The sequence below is a fragment of the Malurus melanocephalus genome, unplaced genomic scaffold, assembly GCF_030028575.1.
Source record: "Malurus melanocephalus ecotype Western Australia unplaced genomic scaffold, MMel_1.1 scaffold_191, whole genome shotgun sequence".
Taxonomy (NCBI): domain Eukaryota; kingdom Metazoa; phylum Chordata; class Aves; order Passeriformes; family Maluridae; genus Malurus; species Malurus melanocephalus.
Genome location: NW_026623423.1, coordinates 518,639 through 537,131, shown reverse-complemented (window position 1 = coordinate 537,131; position 18,493 = coordinate 518,639). Strand labels below are relative to the sequence as shown.

Genomic DNA, 18,493 nt, shown 5'->3' with positions numbered 1-18,493 from the left:
TTGTGATTATGTATTTGCAGATAACATCACTGGAGATGCAAGTAGGGACTCAAATACTTGYGCTTGTATATTTGTTAGAGTTGTGTCCTTAATCATCCAGGTCCTGTCACATGTTACAGTTGTTACAATGATTTACAACTGTTAAAACAGACCCATGAAAATGGATAAAAGACTCTGATCACTGTCCATCACAATACAGACGAAATACATAGTGTCTTGGAATAGGTGAAGGATGGACAGCATCAGTAGTGGGACACCCTTTTCAGATGGTCACCCACTGCTATGGAAATTTTCAGCAAACTGTTTCACCCTGTTGTTCTTTTAATATTGACTCTGTTTTACTTTAATAATAGCTAAGTAAGTGAAAACATGGGTAATGATCCATCAGCTATAAATAAGGTCTGGGTGGATGAAAATTAAATTTGTGCAGTAGAGGGATTAGGAATTGCCCTGTAAGGATACCATGAAAAATTGAATATGTACAGGTGTGATTGGAGTCACTGAGTTGAAGGTGTGACTGGAGCCATGGTGCAGATAATGCAGGAATGAGGCCTAATGCCATGTGATATGCTGGGAGAGATGCAGTGAAGGGATTATGTGGGTGTGATGGCCAGCTGTTTGCTCAGCTTTCATTCCCCTTTCCCCCTCTGGGGATGGAGTTGAGACTTGAAGGCACAAATGGTGAAAATTGGATTGAGACGAGTTATTTGCTAGAAACTGCAATGAGACAAGAAAAACAGTAACAGCAGCGATATTAAAACCGAAAGTATTTTAAAAAGAAGGTAATTTGCATGTGAAAATGCTCACCATCGACTCATGACAATGAATAATGTCTGAGAGGTTCCCCACACCACCACACTTTTTGTTCCACCAGAAACAGATTCTTCACTGGATTTCTCACTTCCTCCTGGAAGTGAGAGAGTCTCTTTTCCCCATTGCTGGCAGTGCTGCAAGGTGGTATCAAATAGCACAATTTTTTGGCCRTGCCCCCTGCTGCTGATCTGGGCTCGAACCAGGAAACTTGTTTTTGTAAACCACACTATTGGTTCATCTGTGTTTGTGAAAGTTCTGATTGAGCTCGACCAGACTTACAGTGTTGAATTGATGAACTGCGCTATTTGGGAATCTGGGATTGCTAATGTGGTAGGATTTCTGGTGTAACCCACACTGTCTCTGCACCTGGGATCCCACTGAACATGACCAGACTTACATGACAAATTGCTTATCTTCAGAATTGAAGCCAAACTGCACACAACCCCTCTGATCTCTCAGGACCAGCTGGAATGCCAGGGCATTTATCTTCTGCCGCATTTTTATATTCTTAACAGAGCACTCAAAAGGATTGACTTTTCTTTGAGCGTATTTTTTTTCTTTTTACATTCAAGTTTGGAGTTGGGTATACTCTACCAAGGAATATATGTTGAATGAGAATATTGTATAAGATACAATCACAAAATAAGTAAAGTTGGAAGTGACCACTGGAGGATACCTAGTCCAATCTCTCTGCTCAAGCAGGGTCCCCTACAATACATTACTCAGAATTGTGTTCATATGGTTCAGGAATGTCTCCTGAGGAGGAGACTCCACAGCCTCTCTGGGCAACCTGTTCAATCACCTCCACAACAAAGAAGTTCTTGCTCATGTTTAAGGGAAACTTCCTGTGCACCAGTTTCTGCCCATTTTCTCTTGTCAATACCACTGAGAAGAGCCTGTTTCCATCCTCTTGACACCCTCCCTTCAGATACGTCTAGAAATGACAAATGATTTAGAGAAGCTGAGCTCAACATGATGTATAGCAGCAATGTAGAGCTGCTCAACAAGATGAAGGTTTTTAAGACCAGACACATCTGTTGTTATTCCTAGGTAGCTTTTTGACACTGCTGTGTTCAGATGCTTTGGTGTGTTATTGCCCTGTGTTCTGAAACAAGCCAAAGGGAAACAGTGCTTCTAAATAGGCAGCATGTCTTTGCTTAGTCTGGATACTTGAGTCTAGCTGCTTCCTACTAGGGTCTCTCCATCCAGACAGAAAATATGAGAAAAGGATTTTTTTGAATGAATTGTGAAATCCTGACCATTAACAAGTTGAAAATTTATTGAGCTAGGGTATAGCTTTCAGTTTCAGAATTCAAGGTAATTTGCATGAACCCATTGTCTTCACCCCTGTCTCTACAGTGTGCTGGATTGTTGCTCAACAGCCCCTGACTTTGCCATACTATTGTGGAAGAAGAGCATAGTGTTCACCACCTGGAGCTGTTGTGAACATTTGTTCTCACATACAGAGAGACATATTTCTGCACTGTTCACTACTGCAGCTGAGTACAAAGTATGGATATCGTGCCTAGTTGGAAACATTATCTGCCCCTACAAATTAAAATAAAGTCTGTGTTCTGTATTGCTACCTTGAAATGCTCCTTAGAGCACTTAGAACAATGAGAAGCATGAAGGCTTAGGGAAGTATGCAAAAACACTGAACTCGGGTTTAGCTGCATTCACGTTTCACATAACTGATGCACTTCTGCACAGTGTAGGAGGTTACCCACACTAAAGTCATAGGAAAGAAGTCTCTGTAGCAGTGCATCATAAAAGCCACACAGGTCAGTTTTACCTATTGGACCTCTGGGGAACAAGCAGGGAGGAGCAATGACATAACCTATTTGCATAAAGACATTAACCTTTCCACTTCACCTTCTACATGTGCTCCTTCTGTAGTCCAGTTGTATTTCTTCTTTCTTGCTTGCAAGCCTGCTAAAGATATAAAAACATGTCAAAACAAGAAAAACGATTTCTTTTTACTTCAGAATCTGTTGCTGAAGGACATTCTGGTAAGTAAAAATGCTGATTGTATCTTATCTTTCATTGATACTCACATGGAAAAATGCTATCTGATGAAAATTTAGTCATATCTCCTCCAAAGAGAAAAGGAAAAACAAATTAATATTTTTTAATAGACTTTGCATTAGTGTTTTTGTTTGCTTGCCTAGGATTTGTCTTATTTGTTTAGCAATATAATCTGTCTAGGCAACTTTAAACATTTGCTTGAGTAAAGCATGGGTAGGTCTACAAGTAGATGTGGAGCTGTCATGTGTACTAGAATTGTAATTTCATTTTTTATTCTGTAATGAAAAAAACAGTACATCGTGCACATTTGTATTTTAGGTGATCTTTGAACTTTGATTCTCTGAAATTGGAATATTAAACATTAATTTGCATCAGAGCTAATTCCAAACACTGCTATAGATCTGCATATATGTATTTCTCACATTGTTTTTGCTGACAGAAATTTACAACAAGTGTAGGATGTACAAAACCATTGTATTTTCCAGGTCTTGAACTACAAGACAACACTTCAGCTCTAATTGCTCAGCTATTTTTCATACAGCTTTGTTTACACAATTATTTATCTAGAGGCACTGGGGGAAATTTGGACTTCCAATGCACATGGTAATGACTCAAATTTACAGTGAAGGTAGTACTTGAAACTGAGCATTTTAATGTTAAGTGAGCCCACTGCAGCATGTGTCACCATTTCTTGAACAACCACTTGTTTATGTAAAACGGTGTGCTGCGAGTAATGATGCACACAGGCAGTAAAACTTGTCAGATGTTAAAGGTTATGCCATTCCTGCTTGGAGCCTTGGACCTTTTGGTGTGAATCAGTATCTCAATCTTCAGAACTTAGTTTACTTCGGGGTATCAAACTAGTCAGGTGATGTGGCATTTCTGATTTTATGCTTGCACCGATGGCTTCTGGGTCTGAGTTTATGACTGCATGTTGTTTCTGCCTTTCATCTTACGTCCTCGTGTCTTCAATCAAAGGTCATTTTTTATCAGTGAAGGTGAAATGTAACTTGCAGAACAGATCAGGATTCTTAATCTTTGAATAGCTGTGCTTGCAAAAATTTCAAGCAGATAATGCTTAAGCTGGGAAATAATTCAAAATAACACAAATATCTGAAGGCAGGTTTTACACTTTCTAAGATGGTGKTTTTTTTKSYTTTTTTTCCAAGCCTCTAGATGGTTGGACTTTGCAAATGATTAAGAAGTGCAGTTAAATGTTTAGCTTTAGCTTGTTTGGGGAAAATGCTAGAAATAGGATGTAAAAAATAGAGAAACAACTGATTCATGTTGTGAAAATTATGCCAGTGAAGTAACAACCTGTGCATTTCCATAAGAAAATCTTATGAAGACATTGAGATCACTGTTCGCCTATTTCAATAAAAGGCAAACATGCWTATTTAGCACTTCTGCTTTGCTTTTGGTTATAGTTTGTATTTGAGTATGGTGGTGTTGATGGCACAATGGTTCATCTATTCAAAGCTACATGCTAGCACTTCTCACTTTTCTTTGCTTTTAGATTGTAACAAAAGATAATTACTGTTCTCATACTAAARTTCAATTTGTACTTAAACTCTGCATTGAAATACAGATCTTTTGATGTACAGAATAATTCTACTCTCACCTTATAATTTCATTCTGATGTTTGTGTACTTCCAGAACAGATTATGTGTAAAAGTAAATAGGTAGTTTAAGGTGGACATTCAGTTATGCTTCTTCATTAATTTTCTCCATGGGCCCTCAAAAGATGTTACTTTTAATTGGTGATTACATGTACAATTTCATAAACTGTTAAAAACTATATGGGCACCTGGCTCACTAACACAGATGATCTTGTAGACCGAGCAGTGTATCTGTGTGGCTGAACATATTTTGGATGGCTCTCTTTTGTGATGATGGTGGGTGAAACTTAATTAATATATTTTTTGTTGGTTCTGCAGATATGCTACCTCTCAAATGTGTTGTTTTGAAGTATTAACATGGATTGCTTTCATCTGGTTTAGTTATCCTGACGAGATAATCCCAATTCTTCCCCTAAATTKTTCATTAACTTTGAATAAATGCATTTGTCATGCTCAGGTCTTAGGTGAACAAGAAGTCAAAGAGGCTAAAGATGGTATAAGTAAAACCTTTTTTCCAGTGCTTTTTTTCCCTGAAACAGAAAGGCCAACACTTCAGAAATATAACTGTAAAAACTTGTGAGGGGCCAATGCATGACCCTGAGAGAATGTTTCAGAAGCTTTCCTGAGCCTGAATGAGCCAGATAGCAGTGCGTAATTGCAGGAGAGGACTTCAATATAGTGTAAGGACATGTYCCTTTTGTAAGGACAGCAATGCCTCTTGTCATCCAAAAAAATTGATACGTGAGATTTCAGAGGTGCACACGGCAGGTACTGAATGGGTAAACACTTCCAGAAGTTGTAAAATGTGGATCAAAATAGGTAATCCACACAGAAAATGCAATACAAAGTTTAAAATAAAAGAGGACAAGAATTACAGAAAGGTCTTAGCTTAAATACKTCTTCCAAAATTACTACGTGAGTATTCTATTATCCTGAAATTATATTGATTATTTCAGATGTCTTTGCAAGCATTTTTCATTRCCCCCTTACCAGGGAGGTTGCTGGCCTATGCAGGTAATAATAAAATGTCGGAACTGACTTGAGGGGAGAAGTGAAAACAGGGTAAGACATATCTTTCAGGATGTAAGTTGATACAATTACCTCTTGGCAGATGCCCTAAAACCAAAAGTCTTTTGCCCACTGGAAATTACATTTTATTAAGAAATCCAAATTTTTTAATCACAAAAAAGAAATGTGTGTCTTATTTTTGTCTTCTAGATAAGTTATGTGATCAGATAAGTGATGCTGTTCTAGATGCTCATCTCAGTATTGATCCAGATGCCAAGGTTGCCTGTGGTAAGTACAATACAGATGAAAAACCAGATTAATGAAACATGTAATCATGTTTTCTGTTTCCCAAAATTCCYCCAGTAGCTGGCTGCCAGTCAAGACTATCATAGTCAGTAAAGAGGTCAACTATGGCACTCTGATTCAGAAGAGGAGGAAAAGCATGAAAAAAGCTGTAAAAAAGAAACAGAATAAAGAAAATACATAGTACTACAGAGCAAATTTAAAATAATGAAATGCAAGAAGTATAACAAGAGAAGCTAGTGGGAAAACTGGGAGTGTCAGAGTGGATAATAATGAGAAATCTAAGAAAATCAGGGGAAAAAGAGAAGTATGGAAAGATATATATCAAAATTCATGTCTTCACAGAGTGATTAGGGCCGTGCCCTTTGTTCACAGGAAGGTAAGTTCATTTGAATGTCATTCTGATCCAAGTGCCTTGCTTTTTTGTGTAATTATCCATTAGGACTATGCATGGATGTTGTCAATAGCAATATCACCAACAGAGGCTATGGACATGTTATCAAATTGGAATGACCTAGGTTGCCACAGAAAAATGGACACAGAAAGGGAATGTACCTAAAGAGCTTTCCAAATGCAGTAATTTTATTTCTAGAACAAGCCACCAAGGCCATAGTTACAGCACAGAGGACTAGATGCATCTTATAAACCCAATGTTCTAATATTTTTYTTCTGAAATATCTCATGTGATCCTTGATGCACAGATGTGAGCAGTGAATTGTGAGGGGAGGGTTTAGGATATGTGTTAGACTTGATGAAGCATGTATTTCAATACTGCATGCAGTTATGCTTCCAAAACTACTGAAAAGTTGAAGATGGTAACAGAGGAATGCTGCAAAAATGCCAGGGGAAGAGTGTGTTAAGAGTTTGTCTTACCAAGGTAGAATTCTGAGGTGTGGCATGATCACAAAGACCTAGTGGATCATATTGTAGTACATTTTTTTTTTGTGATTGTCTGCTATATATGTTCTATGTAAAACAGAAAAGTCTGGAGACTAGATGGGCTCTTGGAACAAACAACAGAATAAARTGTTAAGTGTTTCTACACAAAATTTCTAATGAAATTGCATAGCTTCTTGCTTCAGGATCTTGTAGAAGCTTTAAGTTTTTGTGGTTGYCAAGGACGACCAGGTGAATTATTGTAATAAAAATATATCAAAGACTGGTGATACCATCTGTTAATAAATGGTGTTCCTTTGGCTTCAGGAAAACACTGAACTGAATTTCTTGTATTCAGAGGAACAGCCCTACATATTTGGTTTGCTCTTACAAACATTTGCTTCTAGCCAATGTGAAGTAGGATAATTGGCTGTGATGGGCCCCCACCACACGCAGGCTTTTAAATGTTCATATCGGCTGAAGAGTGGTTGCACAGAGACCCTTATGTGTGCTAAGGCTTTACACTGAATTTTCCCAATGATCAATCCTTTGTTCATAGAACCATCTTCAGGGTCTCTCTGTGTAACTGTAAAATACTGTAAATAAAATTCTGACATTTTACTGACATATTTTCTCCAGAGTGTGTGGCAAAAACTGGAATGATTTTGCTTTGTGGAGAGATCACATCCCAGGCCATAGTAGATTATCAACAAATTGTGAGAGAAACTCTTAAGAGGATAGGATATGATGACTCTTCCAAAGGTGAGTGAGATGCATGGGGCCCAATAATAATCAATAATATTGATAGTTGTTTCAAGCCCAGTATGGGCCATTCATTAAGAACTGGGATTCGCTAATGAGATTGTACACGTGTTTATAGTCTTCTGAAGAATAAAAGGAAGTGTCTATCTAGGCCTGGGAGAAGACTCACTGCTGTTGTCAGTATGTATTGTTCACTGCCTGGTATTGAAAGAGCTATTTTAAGATGGCATACTTGTAAACTACTTGTTCTTGAAAGAGGCAGATATCTCTTTCTTCTCTGATGCAGAAAAGTGAGTGTTTGGACAAATGTTAGAAGGTGTATAATCTGTGCATCTATAGGTTTGTACAATGAGAACTTTAACAGTGGTGTTCCTTGTCCTTGTGGTGCATAAGCCTGTGACACTGGAATTTCATATCAGGGGAATTCCTCACATATTCTTAACATGTATCCCGAAGGAGTTTCTTTTCAGCAGTTGTACCACTTACATGTTTACTCCCCTTCAGTGTTCCCTTTTTGTGCATTATATATACTTTTGTGGTGGTTTTGCTAGGTCCGGTTTTAGTGGTGGGGGAAAACCACAAAAAATGGCTCCTATGAGAAGRTTCTGGAAGTCTTCTTTATCATGTCCTGCCCCTGTGTGTTTTAGGGCCAATCTCTGATGGCTCTGAGGGTGATGGACAGGCTGCTGGCCAAACGTGGGCCAATTGGAGATGCCAGTTACACCTATGATGCCATGTGGTTTTGTATTTACAAAGAATTCAAAACAAGTTAGTTTGCAGCTGCCATTAGCTCTTAGCCAGAGGTGGGGCGAAGTGAGGAGATGTAAAAAATAAATGGAGACTCCAAAGTGGAGAAGGAGGGGGAGAAGGTGCTTTGCATGCCGTGTGCTGACCACACCATGGGGGAGCAGGCTGTTCCCGAGGGGACTGTCTTCAGTGGGACACCCGTAGAGAGAGAGGCCCTGCACCTGAGATAAAAAACCTGGCCTTGGAAGGCTGAACTGACCATAGCCCAGGGGGGAGAGGTGCCCCCCACCCCACTTGGAGCAAGTGGATGTCTAGAAGAAACTGTGTTCTGCCAGGAGATTTGAGAGAATGGCCTTGCCCCCAGAATGAAGGCAGCCTGGCCTGGGAAGGACTGCTTCCCTTCCTGTGGACAAGGAATCCCACGCCATCAGCAGTTTGGCAGACTGGCTGCTCCTGGGAAGATCACCACAGTGATACAGAGCAAAAGGAGGACCCCTCTTGAGCTATTGAAATAGAGCTGTGGTGATGAACTGGCCAGAAGGGTCCCACACCCTGCTCCCCTGAGCTGGGAAGGCAGGAGGGATGGGGAGGGGAGTAAGAGAACGGTGTCTTAATGGTTCATTTTTCTCCTTGTGGTCCTTCCCCCTTACTTTGGGTTAATTTTTTTCTTCCCTTTCCGTGTGGTACTCTTAGTAGTTTTAGTAATAAATCTATTTTACAACTTAAGTTCCAGCCTTTTCATTCATCATGGAGTGTGAAATCTCTCTCAATCCCTTATCTTACCTAAAAGCCATAAATCTTTGGGTTAATTAGGGGTTTTGCTCTCYCTTCTACCTCTCCTGGGGGTGGCAGGGAAGYGTTGTGGGTGCCTTGGCGTTTGGCCAGGGTTCACACCACAACAACTTTTTTACTCTAATTCAACTGAATCCTAGAACATACTACAAGAAAAACTGAATACCAGTTTCTGGTAACTCCTCTCTCAGGTTTAGTACCCAAATTACTTGAACCCTAGTCAAAATAAGCAGTGTCATAATAAACAATATCACAATAAGCGTAACAAGCTTTGGTGGGATAGCTTTTAAAATTATACTTATTCTGTAAGTTTCAATAATTCAAGTCTGACYTAACTAATAGCACTAACCTACCCACATCCTAGAATCGTTAAATAAATATGCTGATTGTCTGCTTCTGTTAGCAATAAAAAAGTAGTGTAGGAAGCTTACATACTTAGAATTTGAAAACTTTCGGCCAAGATAACTAGATAATCCTTAAAAAACTTCTCTAGCAATTTGTGAATTTTGTATTAACTAATTCTACAAAACTCCTTTCCCTAGGACTGGACTACAAGACTTGCACAGTTTTAGTGGCCCTTGAACAACAGTGTAAAGAAATCAAGCAGGCTATTTCCCATGGCAAGACTGATGGTGACATTGGAGCAGGGGATCAGGTAATTCCAGGTACTTACTCAAATMGAGTTTAAGCACAAGCAGCTACAATTACAATGGACTAGCGACTGTCCTTGAAAGCTATTGTGCAAATTGCAAGAATCAGCAGCTGAGCACTGGGCACTTTCTTAATCACCAGAAATGTGAAAATATATCACAGCCTTCATCAGTTTCAAGGAATGTGSCTTTCCCATATTTCCCATCAGTTTCAAGGAATGTGGCTTTGACAGGATAGAGCTACAATTAAGGTTTTTGTTGTCAGTTGGTAAGTTTCTGATCTTTCAAGTCCTTTAGCCTGGCAATAACTTCTGCCATGTGTGGGAAGAAGACTGAGCAGTCTTTATGAGCTTTATGTTTATGAAGCATTTGCAGAAGGTTCTTAAGAGATGCATAAGGCAGAGATGTTCTTGGGAATCAGCCCCTGCTATGGCTGTGATTCTTGTATGTAAATGTCTTCTATGTTTTTTTCAGACTGGATGTATGTTGAGGGTAAAAATTCTGCATGTTACTGCTCTCCCTTGCTAAGCTTGGGTGATTTTAAAGTACTGTGAGGCAAAGACTGGTGCAGAAATAGAAGGACAACATGAAAATGTGTGGCTTAATTCCCCATTTTTCAATGTAATTTCCCTATTTTCAATGCAGGGTTTGATGTTTGGCTATGCCACTGATGAAACTGAGGAATGTATGCCCTTAACTCTCCTCCTGGCACACAAACTGACTGCAAGCATAAAGGCTCTGGAACGGAATGGAACATGGCCCTGGGTTAGACCAGATGGAAAAACACAGGTTTGTAACAGGGGTGAGAAACAACAGAAATCATTTACCTTGTCTGCTACCACTTTAGAATTTATGTTTGTCTAAAATGGTGCTGTCATTCTCATGTTCCAAGGTGKTGTGGGTTTCATAAGGTACATTTGTGTATAGCAATATGGTTTGTTCAAACTGTTCTATTAGTGTATCAGGAGGTTTCTTGAAAACAATAGTTGTATTTTCCTTATTTTTCCTTGGAGATAAGGAACATTAACAAATTATCAACAATCAGGTTTGGGCTTTTTCTGAATAAGTATCAGCTGCTGAGARCTGTATTGCAGAACTCAGTGGATGAGTCACTGAGCCTACTGTAAGAGTGATGCACTTTGGCTGTCTCAAAGACAGTAACTTCTCTGGTTTCTGGGCTGTGAAACCAGCAGGACAGGAAAGGAAAAACATACACATGGCATTTCCAGTAAAGCAAAGTGTTTTAGTCTAAGTTTCTTATATTTAGTCTGGGCCAACCGCATTGAGTTATAGTGCTGCTGTTATGGCAGTACAACACAATGGATTGTGTCCCTTCCTCTTGTCAGCAGTGTATAGGACATGTGAACAGGCTGATTTCTTTGTGATGTATCTATTCAAGCATGTTTGAAAAGCAGAAAAGTAGAGAGRCCGCTTTAGTCTGTAAGAAAACAGATACTAAGGATGGAGCAGTGCTAGTTTATACTTGCATGTGCATAAAAGCCATGCAGAAGGGAGCAAAGGATACAGCCTATCATGTTATCAACAGTTGTTAATTTTAGCAGGGTTCTCCAAAATTTATTTTGGCTTTACTTTGCTAATCCACAATTGGAACTTATGTTAATGCATCAGCTGCTAAAATCAAAGGATTTTGTAGCTTTCTTGTTATTTTGCTTCTCTGTGGCAATACATATTGTTAACCCTCTTGGTAGTGGTACTTCAGTACTTTTTTTTTTCTTACAGTGGGTTTATGAATTGACAACTATCCATTAGTTTTCATACCATTTCTCTTCATCTGTTTATTTTTAGCTGCAGAAAATAACTGTGAGATTCATTTTCAGCTTTCAGACCAGTGTTTTTGGCCCTGAGAGTTCATCATCCTCTTTTTCTTCCCTCATTAGGTCACAATGGAATACAAGGAGTGTAATGGTGCACTGGWGCCCATCCGAGTGCACACACTTGTGATTTCAGTAAATCATGCGCCAGATGTACCGCTACAACAAATACGGAATGAACTGATGGAGAAAGTTGTTAAAAAAGTTGTTCCAGAGAGGTATCTTGATGAGAACACCATTTATCATCTCCTTCCAAGTGAAAAGTTTGTAGAAGGTGGTCCTAAGGTACGGTATTTTGAAACACAACAACCTTTGCAGACTTGGATTCCACTTCAACACTAGTGGAAGTGGTAGTAATGCTAGTAAATGTTCTCTTGAACAATAGTGCAATGCGCTGGTATACCTTTAACCAGAAAGTCTTTCCATTTTTAAGGAASCTTCAGTCATTTCTGCTGGAGCTATCCTACTGGACAGCTGTCATTTAAACTGAAGCTATACCTGCTTGGGCAGCCACATGTAAGGATTCCTGGATCTTTGTCTTGCTTCCAGAAAGTATTTTAAATGATCAAAAGCCTATTCTTAAGTTCGGTGCTAAAATGCCTGGCTGGAAGTGTCTCTTCATTTCCATAATAAAAGTCAAAACCAGAAATAASAATCGATCTGATAGCTACACTGAAACTACTCATAAAGCTGAACAAATTTCAAGGGAGACAAACATATTAAGTATCAATAGTCATTAGAATTTGACATATGTTCGGCTTTCTAGGTTGGCATTAGRTAAGAAGACCATTGCTATGTAATAGTAGAAAGTTACGTTACATAAAACTGTCTAGTTCGTGTAAATAGTTCACAAGGATTAAAACGACAAGGTTTTTTTGATCACACTGGGATGATGTGGGGATACAACTTTCATTGAGTTACCATGGGGATACCACTTCTTCATTGAGAAATAAATGTTGGCTTTGCTCCCACATTTCTTATTTTAAGATTTACAAATAGTGGGATTAATGCCATTTATCCTCTTTCAGGATGGAATTTCTCAGCACTCGAGTTCATTTATCAGCATGTAGTTGCTAGCTTTACTAATCTGACAGAGACAGTAATTCTCTCCTGGCTGAGTAAGTTGGTTCAGATCACAGAGTTGTAGRAGGCAGACAAAAATCTATACAAGAGTTTGAGACCATTATCAGGGGCGCAGGAGGGAAGGAAGAAGGAAGACATGCACTATCGCTTGTATCACTACTGAACCATTAGTGTGAACCGGGCAGGAATTTCTCAGTACTCTTGTGCTCACAACATTGAGCTGCAGTTCCATGAAGACCCTGATTCCCATTTAATGTTGTGTATCTAAGTGAAGCTTGTTAGCCTTTTAGGTCATGTGTGATCTGTTTTTTTGTCTCTAAATTCTTGCCTTAAATGTGTTACTGAGTGAAGACTTTGACCAATAACTCAGAGACAGTACTTCACAATTGCTTATTTGAAGGGAGCATTCTTTTTATTGTGTTTGCAGTTGTGCTGCATTGTTAAAGGTTTTGAAAAGTGCAGCACAGGCAGCTTTGTACATTTCTGAAATATACTCCAAACACACAGAAAACTCTTTCATTAAGCAGTTGCATGGGAATGTGACCACTAAGAACAGAGTCATATATGTGACAAATAATAAAGAAAGCAGTACTCCATAACCTAGTATGGGATTGGATGAGCTATTGTGTCTGGTGAGTATTTTTATTTGTTCTTCAGACTGATGCTGGACTGACTGGCCGGAAGATCATTGTTGATACATATGGAGGCTGGGGAGCCCATGGTGGAGGTGCATTCTCTGGAAAAGATCCCTCCAAAGTTGATCGTTCTGCAGCATATGCAGCTCGCTGGATTGCAAAATCTCTGGTGAAAGCTGGTCTCTGTAAAAGGGTATTGATCCAGGTAAGAATAACCATAAAAATAATACACCAAATTCCAAAACAGAAATTCTGTCTCAGAGCATGTACTACCATCACAACTGCACTCCAGCTGCAGAAAAAAATTTCTTATAGTAGAATGGGGCTCCAGGAATTTTTAGTTTTCTCTTATGAGGAAGCCAAAGATACAGGCCAGGTCCTGGAACAAGGAGTTCTGAGGAGAAAGAAGAGAAATTTCTGATTGCTTGGTATGCACATTGTAAGTGTCATTTTTGAACATTTACATCACTTATTTTTAGTCAGATGGGAATGTTGTTATTCCAGTAATTCTCACAGACCCTCCTTAAATACCTTAACCTATCTCTAGACAAGGCAAGACTAATCTTTTTAACAGCAAATTATGGAGATCTCAGATAAGAAGGTAAGATGGAAAGATAGGAGACTTGAAAAGCGAATATCCTTTGAAGTCTTCAAGGGCTGGATTAAAGATTAACAAAAGGAAAAACTATCCAGTGGAAACACAAAAGTGATTTCAGCCCATTAATGTCAGTGTGCTACGCAGAGATCTTCTCAGCCTTCACTGAAGCTGACAATTTGAGCTGGCTTTCCTATGGATATTGTTTCCATGCTAATCATCTCTCACAAGGAAAGAAAAAAATGGCCAACAAAGGTAACTTCAGTCTAATTAGCTGTATATTAACACAATATTATTTAGTGTTAAGTAGAGTTGTCACCTTATTGGTTAATGGCAAACAGACATCATAATCTCATAATTAGCTAAGGGGAAGATAGTCATGATTAGGACAGTTTCTGAAAAAAAACCCAGTTCTTGTTTACTAAGATGCATGTAGGCAGAACTGAGCCACTGGACTGTTCTTGAAATCTGTAGAAAGCAGACACAATGAGGAAGACCAGTGAAAGGCACAGAATGGTTTGCATTGATTGGTGACATTCAGTCAAAACATATTTTCATCCAAATTAACCGCAAGAAAATGAAGTATATGTCAACCTGTACTGCAGTGGGGCTGTATTTTGGAAAGGGGACTGAATGAGAAAAGAAAATACATTTCAGGTGAGTCTGTCAGTGCTGCACTGTGGTGATTCTTGTGGTATGACAGAAATGAGATGTTGGACTATACTTCTTGGGTTACTTTGCTTCTGATGGCTGTGTTTTAAAAGTACGTGGCAATATTGCATGAAGTTCTAGGGAGGGCATGGAAGTAACTTGCTCTGGGGAAAATACTCTGAGAGTGCTTTAGGAACATGGAGCTTTTCTTCATCTTGTCCTAGATGATATTTTCTCTGCCTCAGAGAAAAATAAGACCAAAACTAAAACACAAAACTTCTAGAATTCAGTCTCCAGTCTCAAAGGCATGAAATCCTTGTGTCTAGCTGAAACTAAAGGATTAAGAATGGCAGTAGATGAGGACAGAAAGTACCTCTTTTGCTTTAAAGGAATGTCACCTATGTCTGATATTTGACCAGCCTGAATATACCCTGAAGAAAACATAATTTTCTAAAAGGAAAGAAAAATAGCAAAAAGATATCTCCTAACTTTCTTTATGAAAATAGGATGTTAATAAACTGTACCCTGATACATATGGCAAGCCTTTCTCTTAAGCAAGAATCAGGAAGGACTGTATATATATAACCCACTATATGTGGGTTATGTGCTTGTGTTCTACAGCTATCATACGCTATTGGTCTCAGCCACCCTCTTGCCATCTCGGTGTTTCATTATGGAACATCAGACAGATCTGAAGAAGAACTGCTTGAAATTGTCCAGAAAAACTTTGATCTACGCCTTGGAGCTATTATAAGGTTTGTGTGATGTTAGTATTTACTTCATGGAATCATATTGTTAATGCTCTCTTTAACAATTTAATTATCTGGCTTCTAACCTCAAGAAAGTCACCTTCATCATAAATCTCTAATTGATATTATTTCCGCTCTTCCCTCATCCGTGTGCCCAGTACAACACACAAGAGCCAATTTGATAAATCTGATCACAAAATGCAATGAATAACTAAAACCTGCTGAAATTACACCATGTAAATCCATCTGTAACTCTGGTGGTGAGCTTTGTTGCAATTCATTAGCCAGGTGGTATTGTGCTTGGTGAAGCAGACTAAAAGGTTAACATTAGACTTAGCTAGGCTTTCCAGTCTGTTTACAGGGTATGTAAGGCTGCAAATCTCTGCCTTATCTGAAGGGCAACAAAAATACTGGCTCCTTCTGAAATAATTATTGGGCTAAGTATGGTCTCTGTGCCTTTGATATTCCGGTGCCAACAGCTTATGAGATAGCTGCCAGAAGATGGAAAGGCTCTGATGCTGTCATGTCATGTCATATGCCCAAGGAGATGAAAACGTTTCAAATCTTTCACGAAATGAAGAGAATCTTCTATTTAGATACCACTAGCTGACCATTAGCACATCTGCAATCCACCATATTATGCAGGCTAAAAGCCAATAAGCATGACTTGCACCTGCATTATGATTTATCTGATCATAATCATGTCATATTAAGCTAAATAGTAACTTTGTGCGTCTACACAAGCAGTTAAACATCCATAGTTATTTAGGTTACTAGATCTTTGCCATCTTTGGCAGCTTCTTTTGAGATAAATATCTTTCTGCCAGAGCAACATTATAAAATATTCTGTATGACACTTGAAATAACAGAAAACACACTGATACTTGCCCACACATAGCTGAACTTTTTTCTGTTTAAAATGCTTCTGGACTGTAATGTTTATAAAGACTAACTGCATACTTACTGTATCTCTTAGGCATTGGAGGAAACCTGGCTATTTATAGACACTTAAAAATTTAAATTATGAACTCACTATTTTTCCTTCTGTAAATCTGTGTGGGGAATGAAACAATACCTAGGTTTTATTGTCTTCTGGGAATGATACTGATTATCTCTCGGATGTCTAGATCAAAATACACATTGGAGTAGAGTGTAAGACTGTTCTTTAATTTTCATTTAGGGAGCTGGATTTGAAGAAGCCAATCTATCAAAAAACAGCATGCTATGGACACTTTGGAAGAGAAGAATTTACATGGGAAATACCGAAAAAGCTTGTGTTCTAAGCTTTTCAAAATGTTTTATGTTATTGACATGTGGTTTAATAATCAAGTAAAATTTGAAGCAGTTGAAGCAAAGACTAAATCTACTCTTTTAAAAATGACATTCTGTAGTTAATAGATATCCTGAAAATTATTTGTATTTTATTTCTAACTTTCAAGGTGTCCTTACCCTTTTCATGCATGCTGCTATAAGACAGTATTCAGCTTTGTCTTTGGTAACATGCGAATAAAATAACTTAGGCCTTTGATTATGATCTGACATTAGGATGGTTGTGCATATTGATGCCATTCCTATTCTGCCATGGAAGTGTATTATTGCTTATTCAATTAACTTTGTATTGCATGGATGAAATTGGTGAGGTAACTTAAAGCGCTACCTGTGAGAGGAGAGTAGAAATAGCACAAATTGCCATAATTATTTGGGCCAGAACTTCCATGACTACAGCTTTAGTTAAGTTTAAACAAATTAGTAAAAATACCCATTTCTGAATATTGATCACTGCAACTTTAGAAATACCAAGCATTAAGGTAGTGTTATTTGTTTCCTTTTAACTTTATAGTTTTGTAGACATATCTGTGGAAATGGATGAACTTCCATGTTGTAACTCTTTTATTCATTTATAACTATTCTCTCAAAATTGATTTTTCCATGTCTGCATAAATTGGAATTGGTTGTATAACTTTTGAATAAAGTTTAATTTCTCCACTTCTGAAATGTAAAAAAAATGTGAAAAACACTCAAAGGACATGACTTTCCTTTTGCTTTTCTGTCTGAATGCATAAAATGGAGAGGGAACATTCAAAATCATGTATTTTCTCTTCAAGTACTAGAGAGGATGAAAATGCTTGAATATCAAAAATAGCAATTCTGAAAAGCAAATTTATTATTAAATTGGTAACTAAGACAGAATGTTGGAATGCTAGAACTACTCTAAGACCAGGAAATTTTAATAGACAACTAAGAAATATGGCTACCTCACCCCTCTTAACAGAAAGATAAAGGCTTCAGTAGTAAGTCCAACCAAATGCAAGCAACTGATTGTATCATTAGTCTCAAGCAAGTCTTAAAAAGCTTCCTGCTTTCATAAAAAGTCTGATCAGTCCACTGCTCCTTTGATATACCAGAGCTGACGTGAGGTCAGTGTACATCTATCCTTGCACCGCACCTGTCCTGGTAAAGTTAACCTGATCTAGCAGAGTAGTGCTGCAATCAGTCCTTGTGACCTATACATGAGGCCCTTTTTTCTTCCATAATAAAACAAAATTAATTTCTCCAATTGTTTTGTGGGCATTTTTTGCAGTTTTTTATTTAATGACAAGTTTTCCTTTTTATCACAGGACTTGGACCCTATGATAGCCGGAACATAATCCAGTTTAGTTTGCATAGGGCCATATACGCATAAAGCATAGCATTAAAATAAATTTATTAAAATTTATTAAAATTTTTTCAAATTGGTATTGCCTAAGAAATAGTAATATAGCTCGCTAATTCTGAAATGTAAGAAAAACTTCCATTTTTATTAATATGGGGGCACAAAGTTTAAATGGCAAGGGGTTGCAGAGAACACTACATAGTAAAATGACTATAATGACCTTTTGAAAGAGAGTTCAGTAAATGGGTATATAGTCTCAAATTTACAGCTGTCTTAATTACAGCTAATATCAGTTTTCGTGGCATAATACTTCACCCTTACAAAGTGAAATAGTGATGCTTTGGTTCTCACAGAAGAAGAGCTATTTTATTTGATAAAAAGTCTTTTGTTGAATTTATTAAGGAAATTATTTTTTCAATGGAGGTGCCTGTTAATCACAGCATATCATCAAACAAACAAGAAAAGCAACACCACCCAAAAAATCTGCAATGTATTTCAGATGGTAAGAACACATTCCTGCAACACTTCTTTCACCCTGCTTTGTGGCTTCAAAGTTAAAGATCTTTTCTTCAATGAATTGGACAGACTCAAAATCTTCCTTTCTCTTGTCATTGTTTGGTGTTTCAAAGCAGCCAGAAGCACCAACTGCAGAAGAAATCCCTAACTACAGACTGGAGCAGCTACAGTGTACATTCAATCT

The 18,493-nt window shown here is 38.2% G+C and overlaps 1 protein-coding gene across 1 annotated transcript; it reads left to right on the top strand.

The window, feature by feature from the left end:
- The first annotated feature begins 2,761 nt into the window (after positions 1-2,761).
- LOC130577728 (S-adenosylmethionine synthase-like) lies at positions 2,762-16,513 on the top strand. The gene is made up of 9 exons (XM_057373283.1): positions 2,762-2,822; positions 5,676-5,753; positions 7,284-7,406; positions 9,488-9,600; positions 10,241-10,384; positions 11,494-11,712; positions 13,168-13,350; positions 15,013-15,146; positions 16,321-16,513. The coding sequence occupies exons 1-9, from the start codon at positions 2,762-2,764 to the stop codon at positions 16,421-16,423; spliced, it is 1,158 nt and encodes a 385-aa protein (XP_057229266.1). The 3' UTR covers positions 16,424-16,513.
- Positions 16,514-18,493: the final 1,980 nt, after the last annotated feature.